Source organism: Lucilia cuprina, chromosome 6, assembly GCF_022045245.1.
Source record: "Lucilia cuprina isolate Lc7/37 chromosome 6, ASM2204524v1, whole genome shotgun sequence".
Classification (NCBI taxonomy): domain Eukaryota; kingdom Metazoa; phylum Arthropoda; class Insecta; order Diptera; family Calliphoridae; genus Lucilia; species Lucilia cuprina.
The window spans coordinates 27,801,351-27,817,964 of NC_060954.1; the positions used below are offsets into that span (position 1 = coordinate 27,801,351).

General features: G+C 32.6%; 1 protein-coding gene across 1 annotated transcript in view; it reads right to left on the bottom strand.

Annotated features, from left to right (window-relative positions):
• Window positions 1-4,260: 4,260 nt before the first annotated feature.
• LOC124420599 overlaps window positions 4,261-16,614 on the bottom strand; it is an 18,507-nt gene continuing 6,153 nt past the window's right edge. The window contains exon 3 of the mRNA XM_046954059.1: window positions 4,261-4,520. Within this exon, the coding sequence (XP_046810015.1) occupies window positions 4,261-4,520 (260 nt within the window). The remainder of the gene's footprint in view (window positions 4,521-16,614) is intronic.

Sequence of the window (16,614 nt, forward strand, 5' to 3'; positions counted from 1 at the left end):
GTCAAGAATAGAACAAATCGTCGAAAATTTATTAAAAGATTCACTTTTATTTTTTATCTAAAGAAAAAATTATTTAAAGTGTCACTGAAATTTTAAAATTTTGGCTAAAGATAAATCTTTACTAAAAATCAAATTTAGGAAAAATTTAATGTTGAATGATAATCAAATTATATTCATTTTAATTTATGCTAAAAATCTATATTTTGAACAATTAATCAAATCCCAAACATCATTGTACCCAATGGTTTATTTTATACTCCTTTTGCCCTTTAACTCTTTGAAATTCAACTAAAAGATATTTGTCAGATAAATAATATCATTTTTCTATAATCATATCATACCAATAACCTATAACTCATAAAGAAGAAAAATTGGTTTTCTAATAGCTGTCAATTGTTTTATCTATCTATAAATCTGTATATTTTTGATTTAGCTAACTATATTATCATTTTCAATATCTAAACGACGAGTTTATTACTATACAAATAGTCCCTAATATCTAGAACGATAATATAGAAATAGGAATCTTAAATCTTGAGAATTAGAATTCGTTATTTGGTGTAGGTTAGTCTTATTTTGTGTATCAGATCAGAGATCTCCCTTGCTAACCCTGAATTGAACCAAATCCCTTTACATTCTCTTCATTTTACCGAAAGTAAATATCTTATCTAATACGCTGCTTTCTAGCTTCTAACCACTTGAGTTTAACTTATTCTTCATTTTTATCTCAGAAACACAAAATGACTTCAAAATCGACTACTCAATCAACCTCATCTCCAAAGGAGCGCTTCGTGTTCGATTGCGATCACTTGCTCCAATTTTGTCAACGATTCGATAGGACACCGGCTGAAGATCAGTCGGAATCGGTTCTTGAAGTCAAATTGAAAGATTTAGATGCAAGATGGGGTAAAGTCGAAGCTTCGTATGAAAACGTTATGCTAGCTTCTGAGAGTGTAGTAAAAGCTGAGTTTAAAGAAGAAGCTAAAATCAATTTTGATGCGTGTGTTGATGCATATTATATCTGCACTTCACAAATACTTGATGTTATAAAAGCATCACGATTAAGTAATACTAATATCCCAGGTTTCGAGGCAACAGCCCGCTATTCTCTACCACCACAAGCTCTCACCCAAAACTTTATGTCAGACAGCTCCAATAACTGCATAAAACTTCCCCCGTGTGATACGGAAATATTCAAAGGCAGTTACGAGCAATGGCCCTCTTTTCGTGACATGTTCACGGCCGTATACATAAATCATTCGAAACTCTCTCCCGTAACAAAGCTTTATCATTTACGTAATAAAACAAGAGGTGAAGCTGGTGCTATAGTTAAAAGATATCCCCTGTCTCACGATAATTTCGATCTCGCTTGGAATGCTTTAAAAGCTCGTTACGAGAACAAGAGAGTTCTTGTTGATAATCAAATAAAAATGCTCTTTGATATCCCATCAGCGGCTAATGAAGATAGCGAGGCAATTAGAAATATACAGTCATCAGTAAATGACTCGTTAGCCACCCTAAGAACACTCGGTGTAGACGTAGAAAGTTGGGACCCTATTCTTATACGTTTAATTTCTACTAAACTACCAAATTTGACTCTAGCTCTTTGGGAACAATCTCTCACATCTCCTCGTGAGTTACCAAAATGGTCCCAAATGTCCCAGTTTTTGGTCGATAGATATGAAGCGGTTGAACGCCTCGCTAGTATCAAAAATTCAAAAGATGGCTTCAGCCTCACCAACACATCGGTGCCCAATATACAAACCTATATGTCACAAGAAAATTTAAATCTCACATGCAAATTATGCGGTGAAGATTATACTCTCAGAACATGTCCAAAATTCAGAGCATTTACAGTACAGCAAAGAATTGATTTTGTGTACAAAAATAGAATCTGCAATAATTGCTTAGCATTTTCACACTTTAAGGCAAATTGTAAGAGTAAGAATACCTGCTTTCATTGCAAAAAACCACATAACACGTTGCTACATATGCCTAAAAGACCTCAAAATTCCAACCACAATACAGAAAACTCTCAAAAAGTAAATGTTTTGACTAATGTCCCCCAATCATCTTCTTCTAACGTAACTCAAATTGTTGAAAATGAAGCTTCAGTTGATATTTCCCCAAACCAAGTTCATGTCAATTGCTCTACAAATAATGAGAATATTTTATTGCGTACCGCATTAGTGCAAATAGAATTCAGAGGTGAACGTTTTACTGTTAGAGCACTTATTGACCCTGGTTCTCAGAGTACATTTATAGCGGAAAAGGTCAGAAGTCGCCTTCAGCTCCCGTATCAAAAATCACATTTTGAAATAGTTTGTATAGGTGGACAAATACAATCGGCTAGTAAAGAATGCGAACTCATACTGTACGCTAGAAGAACTAATACTAGAAATCCTATTAAAGCTATAGTATTGCCCAAAGTGACTAAACTACTTCCAACTTGCTCCTTTGAAATTCCTCATTCGAAGGAATTTGAAGAATTAGATCTTGCTGACCCAACATTTAATAAATCTTCTCAAATAGACATAATTTTAGGAAACGATTATGAGCATTTCATAAATATTGATGGTATCAAAAAGAATATCTGCGGATTGACGTCTGCTTACAACACAATTTTTGGTTGGGTACTTAGTGGTCCCATAAAAACCCAAACAATTCAATCATTTACGACCTCAGTTGTCATTTCAAAAACTTCCGACCTCAATGCTCTCTTGAAAAAGTTTTGGGAAGAAGAGGAAATACCCTCAAGTCGCCCACAATTACCCCGAAGACGAAATTTGTGAAAATCTATATGCTCAAACAACAACACGTGATGAGTCTGGTAGATATATGGTAAGACTACCATTCAAAAAAGAGTTTCCAGAAAAAATATTTCTTGGATCATCTCGATTTGTAGCCCTAGCTCAGTATTCGAGAATGGAAAAAAATCTGTCTAAAGACCCTCAACTTCAGTGTCAGTACAATGCTGTTCTAAACGAATATTTAGCTCTTAATCACATGGAAGAAACATCTTCCTACGAAGTAATATCTCAGGGTAAATACGGCTCATATTACTTACCTCACCACGCTGTGGTGAGACCCGAACACAAAACCACAAAAGTTAGAGTTGTTTTTAATGCCTCGAGAAAAACGAAGTCTCAGTATTCCCTTAAAGGCGTTCTCTATACCGGACCCACTCTTCAAAATGATTTAATAACTATTATTCTCAATTGGAGAAAATATAAATACGTTTTCAGTGGCGATATACAAAAGATGTATCGCCAAATCTTAGTACATCCTGACGACAGGCCCTTTCAAAGAATTCTATTCCAAAATAAACCCGAAAGCCCAGTGAAAGACTACAACTCAAAACCGTAACGTTCGGTGTAAATTGTGCACCATACCTTGCAATACGTACGCTTCTTCAGCTCGCTTCAGATTCCGAACCCAAGTTCCCAAAAGCAGCATCAGTTCTAAGAACAGAAGCATATGTCGATGATATTCTATCTGGTGGTTAATCAGTGGTAAAAACAATATCGGCTCAAAAAGAAATCATAAATGTCCTTAAATCCGCTGGATTACCACTTAAAAAGATTACCGCTAACGATCCTAAGTTGCTTTCTCACATTCCGAAGGAAGATCTGTACGATGTAGATTTTCTGCGCTTTCAAGAATCGAGTTCTACCAAAACTCTTGGTATAAAGTGGAATGCAATCTTAGATACATTCACTTATAGTTTTTCCCAAATTGAACAACCAAAAAAGATAACTAAACGTCAAATCCTTTCGTCAGTTGCGAAATTATTTGATCCCGCTGGATGGCTTTCACCTATTATTATTTAAGCAAAAATACTCATGCAGCAGTTATGGTTAGAAGGTTTAGAATGGGATGATGACATTTCCGAAGAATCTCTCAAAAAATGGAATGAACTCGTTTCCGATCTCGCTAAAATAGAATCAATATCCATTCCCCGCTGGCTTCAATATATGCCTTCAGACACAGTTCAAATTCATGGCTTCTGTGATGCTTCTAAGGTAGCCTACTGCGCTACAGTATATATCAGATGTCAAACCAAAACACACAACAATCGTTCAAATCTGTTACTAGCGAAAAGTAAAGTAGCCCCTATTCAAACTGTTTGCCTCCCACGTTTAGAACTCAATGGCGCAGTATTATTAGCAAACTTAGTCAAATATGTTTAAACTTATCTAAATTTCTCGGACACAGAGGTTTTCTTGTGGACAGATTCTTCAATAGTTCTTGGTTGGCTCTCTAAAACTCCTTCATCATGGGAAACTTATGTGGCAAATCGAATTGCTCAAATTCATCGTCTTGTTCCGAAGGCAAATTGGCGACATGTACCCACTCATCACAAACCGGCAGACCTCGGAACACGCGGTTGTAAATCTCACGAACTTGTGAATCATACCCAGTGGTGGCACGGACCATCATGGTTACATAAACCCGTTTCTGAGTGGCCAACTCGAAATCCCTTGAAAACTGCTGAAAAATCTTCTCAAATTCAGACTTTACTAACAGCAGTTCAAGAAGAAGATATTCTCAATAGATTCTCATCTTACAGTAAAGCGTTGCGTGTTCTATGCTATGTGTTTCGATTCTTTAATAAAAGTAAAAGAAAAATCAGGCCAAGTGTTTATAATACTACCCAAGATGAGTTAACCCAATGTGAGATGAAAACCGTAAAATTTAGACTCCTGAGTCTAGCTCAAAAATCTTTCTATTTCGAAAAATATCGGTGTCTTCTTAACACTCAAAGTATACCAAATAAAAGTTCATTGAAAACTCTAAATCCGTTTATCGACTCAAACTCAGTACTTCGAGTAAATGGGAGATTATCTCACTCATCGCTTTCCTATGAAGAGCGATATCCTATTATATTACCTGGAAACTCTCGAATTTGCCAACTATATCTCCAACATTTACATATTTTTCTCTATCATGCTGAATGTAGTCAAATGTGCCGTATGGTACAAACAGAGTTTTATGTATTTAGACTAAAACCAAAAGTAAAAAAGATAATACATCACTACAAAACATGCATCATTTATAAACAGCGGTCTTGTTCTCAGATCATGGCCCCGTTACCCGCAGAAAGATGCACTTTATCTCTCCCTTTTCAAATCACTGGTATCGACTTTGCCGGTCCCTTTGAAATCAAAACGTCACCCTTACGAAAATCTACCACTGTTAAAGGCTATGTTAGTGTGTTTGTATGTTTCAGCACAAAAGCCATTCACTTAGAGCCATGCTCAGATTTGTCATCTGCAGCTTTCCAAGCCGCTTTCGTCCGATTCGTTGGGAGGCGGGGGCTCCCCCAAAGGGTAGTCACTGATAATGGTAAAAATTTCTTAGGTGCCAGTAGAGCACTTGAACGTGAATTTAATAATTTCGTAAAAAACGTAGCCCATGACATAGCTCAAAAATACATCACACAAGGGTTTGAATGGAGATTTATCCCACCTCATGCTCCTCATATGGGCGGCTTATGGGAAGCCGCTGTAAAAAGTTTTAAATTTCATCTTAAAAGAATCTCAGGTGCTCAGAAATTTACTTATGAAGAATTTGCCACTATTTTAACTCGAATTGAGGGTGTTTTAAACTCTCGTCCGATATCTGCATTATCCGAAGACCCTGCTGATTTGACAGCATTGACCCCGGGTCATTTTTTAAGAGGAGCTCCATTAATGGCGTTACCCGAACAAGATTACCATAATATGACTCTTATCAATAGATGGGAAAAACTAAAGGTTATTCACCATCAGTTCTCTATCCGATGGAAAGAAGACTACCTCAAATCCTTACATAAACGATATAAATGGAAAAACTCTCTCCCAAATATGCAAGTTGGTGATGTTGTAGTGATAATGGATGACTTACAACCACCACACGAGTGGCGTTTAGGTAGAATTCATAAAACATACCCAGGTTTTGATAAGAATGTGCGTGTAGCAGATATTCGCACAGCTTCAGGAATTATAAATAGACCCATAGTTAAGTTATGCTATCTCCCTTTTACGAATAAGGAAAATTCTCTTGATATTAACGAAACCTACATATAATATCGTTCTTCTCGGAAGTTTAATACATAACACATCTAACACATAACACATCAAACACATAACACATAAACAACCCTAATCCCTGCCATATAGTTGTGAAAATTCTAATTGTACTTTTTTTCAGCACTAGGTACAACCGCAGACTACAACCAACTCGACCAAGTCAAAGCCGTAGTAACCATCAAGTCCGTGTGCATCGTCGGATACCGGATGTGTATAAGTGCACCCTATGTAACAAGTTTCATGCACTTCGATTTTGCAGGTAGTTTTTAAACATGTCGGTGAAAAGGAGGACAGAAATGGTTGACAGGCATCGTTATTGCAAGAATTGTCTTGCCAGAAGCCACAGTATAAGGTCGTGTACATCCATGAACAACTGTAAGAAATGCGACCGCCTCCACCACACTCTCTTACACCCTACAAATAAAAGGGTTATTCGCTCTCGAGCTGTTAGCTGAGAACCTTGCGCCAACAACAACATCAGCCAACAACAGGTGGACAACGTCAGCAGCTGCCAACACCATCAGCAGCACCAGATTCAGTTATTTTGTTGCAAGCCATCAAATCACTCGCCCAGGTTCTTTGCGGTAATGAAGTCAAACCACATGTTGCCTAGTGGCAAGGCCGGGCGCCATGTCCAAAACTGTTTGGACCCATCAAAAAAAAAAACACAAACTTTTTTTTATATAAAACCTTATTTATGTTTTTTTTTAAGTGTATATATGGAGTAATCATATTTGTCAACTACTAACTAAAAATGTATATTGAATTGTAAAAGATTAATTATCTATAATCGCTAAAAAATATTATTTAGTAGTTGCATCATTGCATTTAGTACACGAATTAATAACAATTGTAACAAACCCGAAGTTACTTATGGAAGGATGGACATTTTGTTAACTTACTTACCATTTGTCTTTCAAACCATAAACTTCAATAAAGAAAATCTTCTATTACCCATTCGGATTGAACTGAAATCTAAATATTTAACAGTGAAGTTTATTTGTGAAGTTTAATAATATATTTCGATTTATAAATAAACAATTAATTAAAAAGAGACATTTAACTCGAACATATTATTTTTGGTGATCCTACAATAAAGTAAAGGTGAGAATCCCTAATTATTTGAATAAAAGAAAAACCCTCCTCTCATTAATTCCCATTTTTTTCTTTTATTCCCCGCAACCCGTACTTATAGTTATTCAATACAAATAATTATAAGTTCAAATCTAGTAACGGACTCTCTACTCCTGCTACAGATTTGTTTTAATACATCAACAGTATTCACCGATCTATCCAATTTTTGTAAAAATCCATTATGCCACAAATTGTACACCAAAACAAAGTGCAACTGCAATGCTTTGAAATGATGCATAAACGATTGTCCTGGCGTGAAAACTGTCAATGTTATTTGCAACCATATCGGAACCTCAAATCGCAGCGTTTTTAAACATAAAACAACAATTCTACCGATCCATAAAATTGACCATTTGTTAGACGAACACATTACGCCACAAATGATATACCAATATAAAGTACAATCATAATGCTCTAGAATGATGCATAAATGACTGTCATAGCATGAAAACTGTCAAAGTTATTCACAACCATATCGGAACCTCAAATTACCGCCTTTTTAAACCTGGGAAAATAATACTACCGATCTATCCAATTGGCCATTTTCTAAAAAAACATTATGCAATTAATTATATACCAAAACAAATGGCAATTTTAATGCTTTAAAATGGTGCATAAACGACTGTCCTAGCACGAAAACTGCCAAAGTTAATTGCAACCATAGCGGAACCTCAGATTACTGCATTTAATACATAGAACAATAATTCTACCGATCTATCAAGTTGACCAATTTGTAAAAACTCACATTATGCTACAACTGATATACCATATTAAAGTGCAATCATAATGCTTTAAAATGATGTCTTAATGACTATCATAGCGTAAAAACTGTCAATGTTATTTGCAGTCATATCGGAACCTCAAATTACCGCATTTTTAAAGCTGTGAAAATAGTTCTACCGATCTATCCAATTGGCCATTTTCTAAAAATATATTATGCAATAAATTATATACCAAAACAAATGGCAACTATAATGCAATAAAACAATATATAAACGACTGCAATAACATGAAAACTATAAATGATATTTGCAACCATATCGGAGCCTTAAATTACCGCATTTCTATACCTGTACCAATAAATATACTGATCTATCCAATTTTTTTAAAAATTCATTATGCCACAAATTATACACCAAAACAAAGTGCAACTGTAATGCTTTAAAATGATACATAAACGATTGTTCTGGCATGAAAACTGTCAAAGTTATTCACAACCATATCGGAACTTCAAATTACCGCCTTTTTAAACCTGGGAAAATAATTCTACCGATCTATCCAATTGGCCATTTTCTAAAAATACATTATGCAATAAATTATATACCAAAACAAATGGCAATTTTAATGCTTTAAAATGGTGCATAAACGACTGTCCTAGCACGAAAACTGCCAAAGTTAATTGCAACCATATGGGAACCTCAGATTACTGCGTTTATTAAACATAGAACAATAATTTTACCGATCTATCAAATTGACCAATTTCTAGAAATACACATTATGCTACAAATGATATACCATATTAAAGTGCAATGATAATGCTTTAAAATGATGCCTAAATGACTGTCATAGCGTGAAAACTGTCAATGTTATTTGCAGCCGTATCGGAACCTTAAAATACCGCATTTTTAAAGCTGTGAAAATAATTCTACCGATCTATCCAATTAGCCATTTTCTAAAAATATATTATGCAACAAATTATATACCAAAACAAATGGCAACTATAATGCAATATAAAGATATATAAACGACTGCTATAACATGAAAACTATAAAAGATATTTGCAGCCACATCGGAGCCTTAAATTACCGTATTTCCAAACCTGTACCAAGAAATATAACGATCTATCCAATTTTTGTAAAAATTCATTTTGCCACAAATTGTACACCAAAACAAAGTGCAACTGTAATGCTTTAAAATGATGCATAAACGATTGTCCTGGCATGAAAACTATCAAATTTATTTGCAACCATATTGGAACCTCAAATCACAGCGTTTTTAAACATAGAACAACAATTCTACCGATCCTTCAAATTGACCATTTTTAGACGAACACATTGTGCCACAAATTATATACCAAATTAAAGTGCAATCATAATGCTTTAAAATGATGCATAAATGACTGTCATAGCATGAAAACTGTCAAAGTTATTCACAACCATATCGGAACTTCAAATTACCGCCTTTTTAAAACTGGGAAAATAATTCTACCGATGTATCCAATTGGCCATTTTCTAAAAATACATTATGCAATAAATTATATACCAAAACAAATGGCAATTTTAATGCTTTAAAATGGTGCATAAACGACTGTCCTAGCACAAAACTGCCAAAGTTAATTGCAACCATATCGGAACCTCAGATAACTACTTTTATTAAACATAGAACAATAATTCTACCGATCTATTAAATTGACCAATTTCTAAAAATACACATTATGCTACAAATGATATACCATATTAAAGTGCAATCATAATGCTTTAAAATGATTCATAAATGACTGTCATAGTGTGAAAACTGTCAATGTTATTTGCAGCCATATCGGAACCTTAAAATACCGCGTTTTTAAAGCTGTAAAAATAATTCTACCGATCTATCCAATTAGCCATTTTCTAAAAATATATTATGCAATAAATTATATACCAAAACAAATGGCAACTATAATGCAATAAAAAGATATATAAACGACTGCTATAACATGAAGACTATAAAAGATATTTGCAACCATATCGGAACCTCAAATCACAGCGTTTTTAAACACAAAACAACAATTCTACCGATCTATCAAATTGACCATTTTTTAGAGGAACACATTATGCCACAAATTATATACCAAATTCAAGTGCAATCATAATGCTTTAAAATGATGCATAAATGACTGTCATAGCATGAAAACTGTCAAAGTTATTCACAACCATATCGATACTTCAAATTACCGCCTTTTTAAACCTGGGAAAATAATTCTTCCGATCTATCCAATTGGCCATTTTCTAAAAATACATTATGCAATAAATTATATACCAAAACAAATGGTAATTTTAATGCTTTAAAATGGTGCATAAACGACTGTCCTAGCACGAAAACTGCCAAAGTTAATTGCAACCATATCGTAACCTCAGATTAATGCGTTTATTAAACATAGAACAATAATTCTACCGATCTATCAAATTGAATAATTTCTAAAAATACACATTATGCTACAAATGATATACCATTTTAAATTGCAATTATAATGCTTTAAATGATGCCTAAATGACTGTCATAGCGTGAAAACTGTCAATGTTATTTGCAGCCATATCGGAACCTTAAAATACGGCGTTTTTAAAGCTGTGAAGATAATTCTACCGATCTATCCAATTAGCCATTTTCTAAAAATATATTATGCAACAAATTATATACCAAAACAAATGGCAACTATAATGCAATAAAAAGATATATAAACGACTGCAATAACATGAAAACTGTAAATGATATTTGCAACCATATCGGAGCCTTAAATTACCGCATTTCTAAAAATGCACCAATAAATATACCGTTCTGTCCTATTTTTGTAAAAACTCATTATGCCACAAATTATACACCAAAACAAAGTGCATTTGTAATGCTTTAAAATGATGCATAAACGATTATCCTGGCATAAAAACTGTCAATGTTATTTGCAACCATATGGGAACCTCAAATTACAGCGTTTTTAAACATAGAACAACAATTCTACCGATCCATCAAATTGACCATTTTTTAGACGAACACATTATGCTACAAATGATATACTAATATAAAGTGCAATCATAATGCTCTAAAATGATGCATAAATGATTTCTGCATTTAATACATAGAGCAATAATTCTACCGATCTATCAAGTTGACCAATTTGTAAAAACACACATTATGCTACAAATAATATACCATATTAAATTGCAATCATGCTTTAAAATGATGTCTAAATGACTATCATAGCGTGAAAACTGTCAATGTTATTTGCAGTCATATCGGAACCTCAAATTACCGCATTTTTAAAGCTGTGAAAATAGTTCTACCGATCTATCCAATTGGCCATTTTCTAAAAATATACTATGCAATAAATTATATACCAAAACAAATGGCAACTTGTAATGTACGATATTTGCAGAAAATACAAACAGAAAAAATTTTAAATATTTCGTAACATCTTAATATATGAAATACATTTCGTTTTATAATTAAAGTTAAGTAAATAGTGTATTAGTATATTATATTTATTTTACTATTAGTATATTTATTAAAATATTTGTATAAACAAATATTCGTTTAATATAATAGTAATAAATTTTTTCATACAAGCTTTTGAATTATTAAAACCATAGTTATTAAAACTTACTTACATATATGTATATTAAACTGTTAAAATTTACTTATGTCATAGTTTTACATTAACAACATTATTCAACTTTAACATTTATATTTTATTGAAGCTCTTGCTAAACCAATAATGTTACAAATTTTAACAGATGGAATAGATGTTCACAAATTGAAATTGTTATAAATTTGGTTGGTGTCTGCACTAAATTAGTAATGTTAAATCAATTTTAAAAGTTTTAATGTTAGTCTTTCTTCTACATGGGAAAATAAAGAAGAAGAGTTTATTTAAAGTTTAAATAGCGTTTATTGGAATACTATTCATTATAAAACAAATATTTTTTAACAAATATAAAACAATAACGAATTGCTAACATAAGATACCGTTTTATCATTATATTGTTGCCAATTCAGCCAATTATGTCAATAACGTCACCGTAAAAGTACAAACTTTTCAATCATTTGATTGACAATCATTCAAGCCCTTAAGACTTTTCATGTAAGCCGAGGTGTTCTAATAAGAATTTCTATCGGAAATAAGTCCTTTCTGATAAACTGCGAAAACCTACGGAAGCCATTTTTTAAAAAAGTTGCCACTGCGTCCTTCCGAATATGACCTATTTTTTATCAAAACTTCAACTTTGGGCGACATGTTCTAAAATCCCAAAGCTGGGATCAGAAAACTAAAAGCAGTTTTGGAAACCTCAATATGTTTTCTATTTACTCCAAAAGTATTTTCCCAGCCCTGAAAGAAATGTGGACTCTATGGGCAAAAATGTAAAAAATCCCATTTTTGGGATTTTCATTCCTATTTTTGGGAATTGCGGGATGCCCTTTGACCTTTTCAATTTTTTTTTTGCATTTTCTTATATAAAATAACAAATTTAACGAGCGTTGAAGATTTCATTGAGTTTCGTTTATAAATAAAGATTTTGTCATATATTACATATTTGTTAAATTTCTAAAGCTATGATTTATATCAAAATTTTAAGAGGGTCGCAGATAGCTACAACAATTTAGTCTATATTTATCCCTTAATATCTTTTATTAGTTAGATATGGAAATTCTCGACCCTTTACAAAAAATTTCAAGCCAATATCTCAATTACATTCAAAAATATGTTCATTTAAACCTGTGTCCTTTAATTTCATCTTTTTATATTTTAGTATTAAGAATAACAGAACATACATTTGGTGTTGAATAAAATATTTGGACAAATTTTAAAAATTATTTAGTTGATTATTTTATTAAAGACTATAACATTGTATATACAATAAAAAAATATAATTTTATTATGAGCCGCGCACAACAACACCTAAATCACCCCACACAAACCACCTTTCCCGAGAACCGAAATATAAAACACAATTTAATACAATATCATCAGTTAGTATAATAGCTTTTTTTATTTGAACTGTTTATCTTAAACATAATACAATTAATTATTTCAACCTACTTATATAGTTAATTCCTAACACTACTTATTTTCTATAAAATAATCTGTCATATCGGTATACATATCCAGAAGGTAATATAAGTCCTTTAAATCTTCCTCGTTTTGAGATGATAGAGTTTCATAACAAATCCATCTTTTTCGCATAGTTGAAAGAACAGGATCAGAAGATAGAAGTAAACTATTAAAAATATCTTCATTCTGTGATTGCCTGGAGCATTTTCTTGAGCTGAAAAGTTGAACATGCTTAAAATCTCGATTCCTCGCTTCCTGGGCTTCTTCTGTTAACTCTCCAAGTGGAAGAATATTCGATTCAATTATTATTTGACCATGACACAATACTTTGTGTACTGTTGGTGTTAGTTCCCTCCATGGATACAGAGATACAAGTAATTTAGAAATTTCAGATGTATATTCCCCAAATCGATTTCCATTAATTTTATGTTTACTATTCAGTGCCATTAAAATAGTGTTAACTCTTCGAAGCAACTCCTTGTCGATTCCAGTTATTTTTGAAGTAATTTCAAAATCACGAAAAAACCTTCTCGCCGTATTACCGTCATTTGTACTACCGCAACTTGGAAGTGGTTTGTCGATGTTTAATCCCATCTGAACTTTAAATTCTTCTTGGATTCTGCTTTTTTCCGCAGCTCTCAGTTCTTTCAATTCTTCATTATTTTTTGTTGATTTAGTAAGATTCTCTGGCACACTTCTATATTTGAGGTCGTATGCTATGTGTAAAAAGTAATCCAAAAATCGTATTCTGGCATGAAGTGAAATTCCGAAAGACAGGACTTCTTCATTAATACTTCTGCTTTTGTTTATATTTGAGAATTGCGACTTTTTCTCATTACATATTGAGCATCTCCAGAAGGAAGAAGTTTCTGTTATGGCATTGCTGACCTTTCCATCAATCATTGTTAAGCTTAGCTGATATGATACGTTAATAGAGAATTCCTTTATTTTTATGCAAATGGGCTCCAGTGCATTTATTTCATCTTTTAAATATTCCACTAAATCTTTTGTTGTTTTCTTTGACTCCTTTATATATTCAAATCCAATGGGTCTACAAAAATTTTTTGAACCCGGAGTTGTATTGATCCATATATCTTCAAATGAATTTCCGATGCTTGACGATGATGGATTAAGGGAATATGAACGAATTCGTAATGGCACTAATGATGACATAAATACACTTTTGTAGTCTGCTAATGTCCGACTTGTTTGTATTCTGAAGTGCTGATAAACCGTCACATCCCCACTTACACATTAAGACAACATCACAGTTATGAATTTTCCTTAGTTGGTCTTCTGAAAAGTCTGACACAATTCTTGATGCTGTGTTTTCGAGCAAAGATGATATATCAATACAAGCTTCCACATCATTAACAGCAATAGGTGATGGTAGGATAGTTTGTTTTTTTCCTGGATCGCCTTGTATGATGGTAATATATTGTGTCCTTTTTCATGCAGAGCTTTCCTTAATATTTGGTACTTATTTCGACTGAGACCCAGTTCCAACATAAGCGCTATTGCTTCCTCTTCAGTAAAATTTGATTGTGATGTTGGAGTTGGTATACTTTCCACAATTCGCTTAAGTCGTTTTGGTGAACATAAGTCTTCGTATGACTTGCAAGGCGCTCTGCTGATGTGTTGTAAGTTGAGATTTCCGTAGTAGTTTCCATCCAACTACAAAATTTTAATCAAAATTTCTTTTGATTTCCATCCACAGACTTACTTTTTACATCAAAAAGTTTTAAAAAGTTTTCAATTTTTGATATGCCTGTTTTGTCTACTTTTCTACTATATGTAGTTTTTATATAATTTGAAATGTCTTCAATTCTTTCTGGCCCTTTTGAAGATACACTCCATAAAACGGAACACAACTCTTCGTACTTTAATGTAATCTTCATTGTAGATTTTTATAAATATGGTACTTAAAATCTGAGAATTCTACCAATTCTTGTCATTTCCGATACAGGTATTCCAAAGTAAAAAATTACGAACTGTCTACCTATTAACATTTAGGACTATATTACTATAACCTGTAATTCAGTCATTGATATTTCTTATTAGTGAATGAATCGAAATTATCATTACCTGTATATTTTTACCTATATGATCATAAACGAAACAGAACGAAATGATCTGTCGAAAAAATTTAGGTAAAAAATAGTTATAAATTTCTGAAAATTTAAGCATAATCAAATTTTCAGCTCAAGAAAATGCTCCAGGCAATCACAGAATGAAGATTTTTTTAATAGTTTACTTCTATCTTCTGATCCTGTTGGATTTGTTATGAAACTCTATCACACAGGTTTAAATGAACATATTTTTGAATATAATTGAGATATTGGCTTGAAATTTTTTGTAAAGGGTAGAGAATTTCCATATCTAACTAAAAAAAGATATCAAGTTATAAATATAGACTAAATTGTTGTAGCTATCTGCGACCCTCTTAAAATTTTGATATAAATCATAGCTTTAGAAATTTAACAAACATGTAATATATGACAAAATCTTTATTTATGAACGAAACTCAATGAAATCTTCAACGCTTGTTAAATTTGTTATTTCATATAAGAAAATGCAAAAAAAAAATTGAAAAGGTCAAAGGGCATCCCGCAATTCCCAAAAATAGGAATGAAAATCCCAAAAATGGGATTTTTTACATTTTTGCCCATAGAGTCCACATTTCTTTCAGGGCTGGGAAAATACTTTTGGAGTAAATAGAAAACATATTGAGGTTTCCAAAACTGCTTTTAGTTTTCTGATCCCAGCTTTGGGATTTTAGAACATGTCGCCCAAAGTTGAAGTTTTGATAAAAAATAGGTCATATTCGGAAGGACGCAGTGGCAACATTTTCAAAAAATAGGACAAGTTTTTTACGCCAAAGCGTTCTACGTAAAGATACCTTTTAGAAAATTATAAAATTGTTATATGTTCTTAAAGAAACTTTTATTTTATTAATAAAAGAGTTAAGACACGTTTTGGGCAAAAATCTAAATTTTTTTAAATTTTTAAATTAAAAAACGTATATTTTTGGATCTGTAAATGATATTGATCTGAAATTTTTTTTATATTATTGGAAATTTTGTTGTCTAACTAACAAGAAAAAAGTCCATTTGGTCAAAAATTACGCCCGGTATTCAAAAAAAGGCGGACAAAGGTATGGTAAATTTTGTATCACTAAATTTTTAAATGCCTATAACTCGGATATTATAAGAGATAAGTAGTATGTCCAAGCATGTTATTTCAAGATCTCGTCAGAAAATATAAAAGTCTTTGTATTTGGGTGAAAAACAAAAAAATGGCACGAGTTTAAAAATTTTACATGTCGTAGGTACCCTACTTTGAGCCGCCACAGCTCCGTCCCTGGGGCATCTGCGGGGTTCATCTTCAAAACTTAAAACTAATACTCCTTGGCTACACTCACGCCAAATTTTATCCCGATCGGATCAGCCGTTTAGAAATGGCAGATTTATTTCCAAAAAATTTCCATTCTGCCCCACTGTGCAATCTAAATATGAAAATATTTATTATATTAAATTTCGCGAAAAAATTACAATATTATAAAACATATTAATTACCTTTTTCTCATTAATTTCCACTATTTTTAATTAT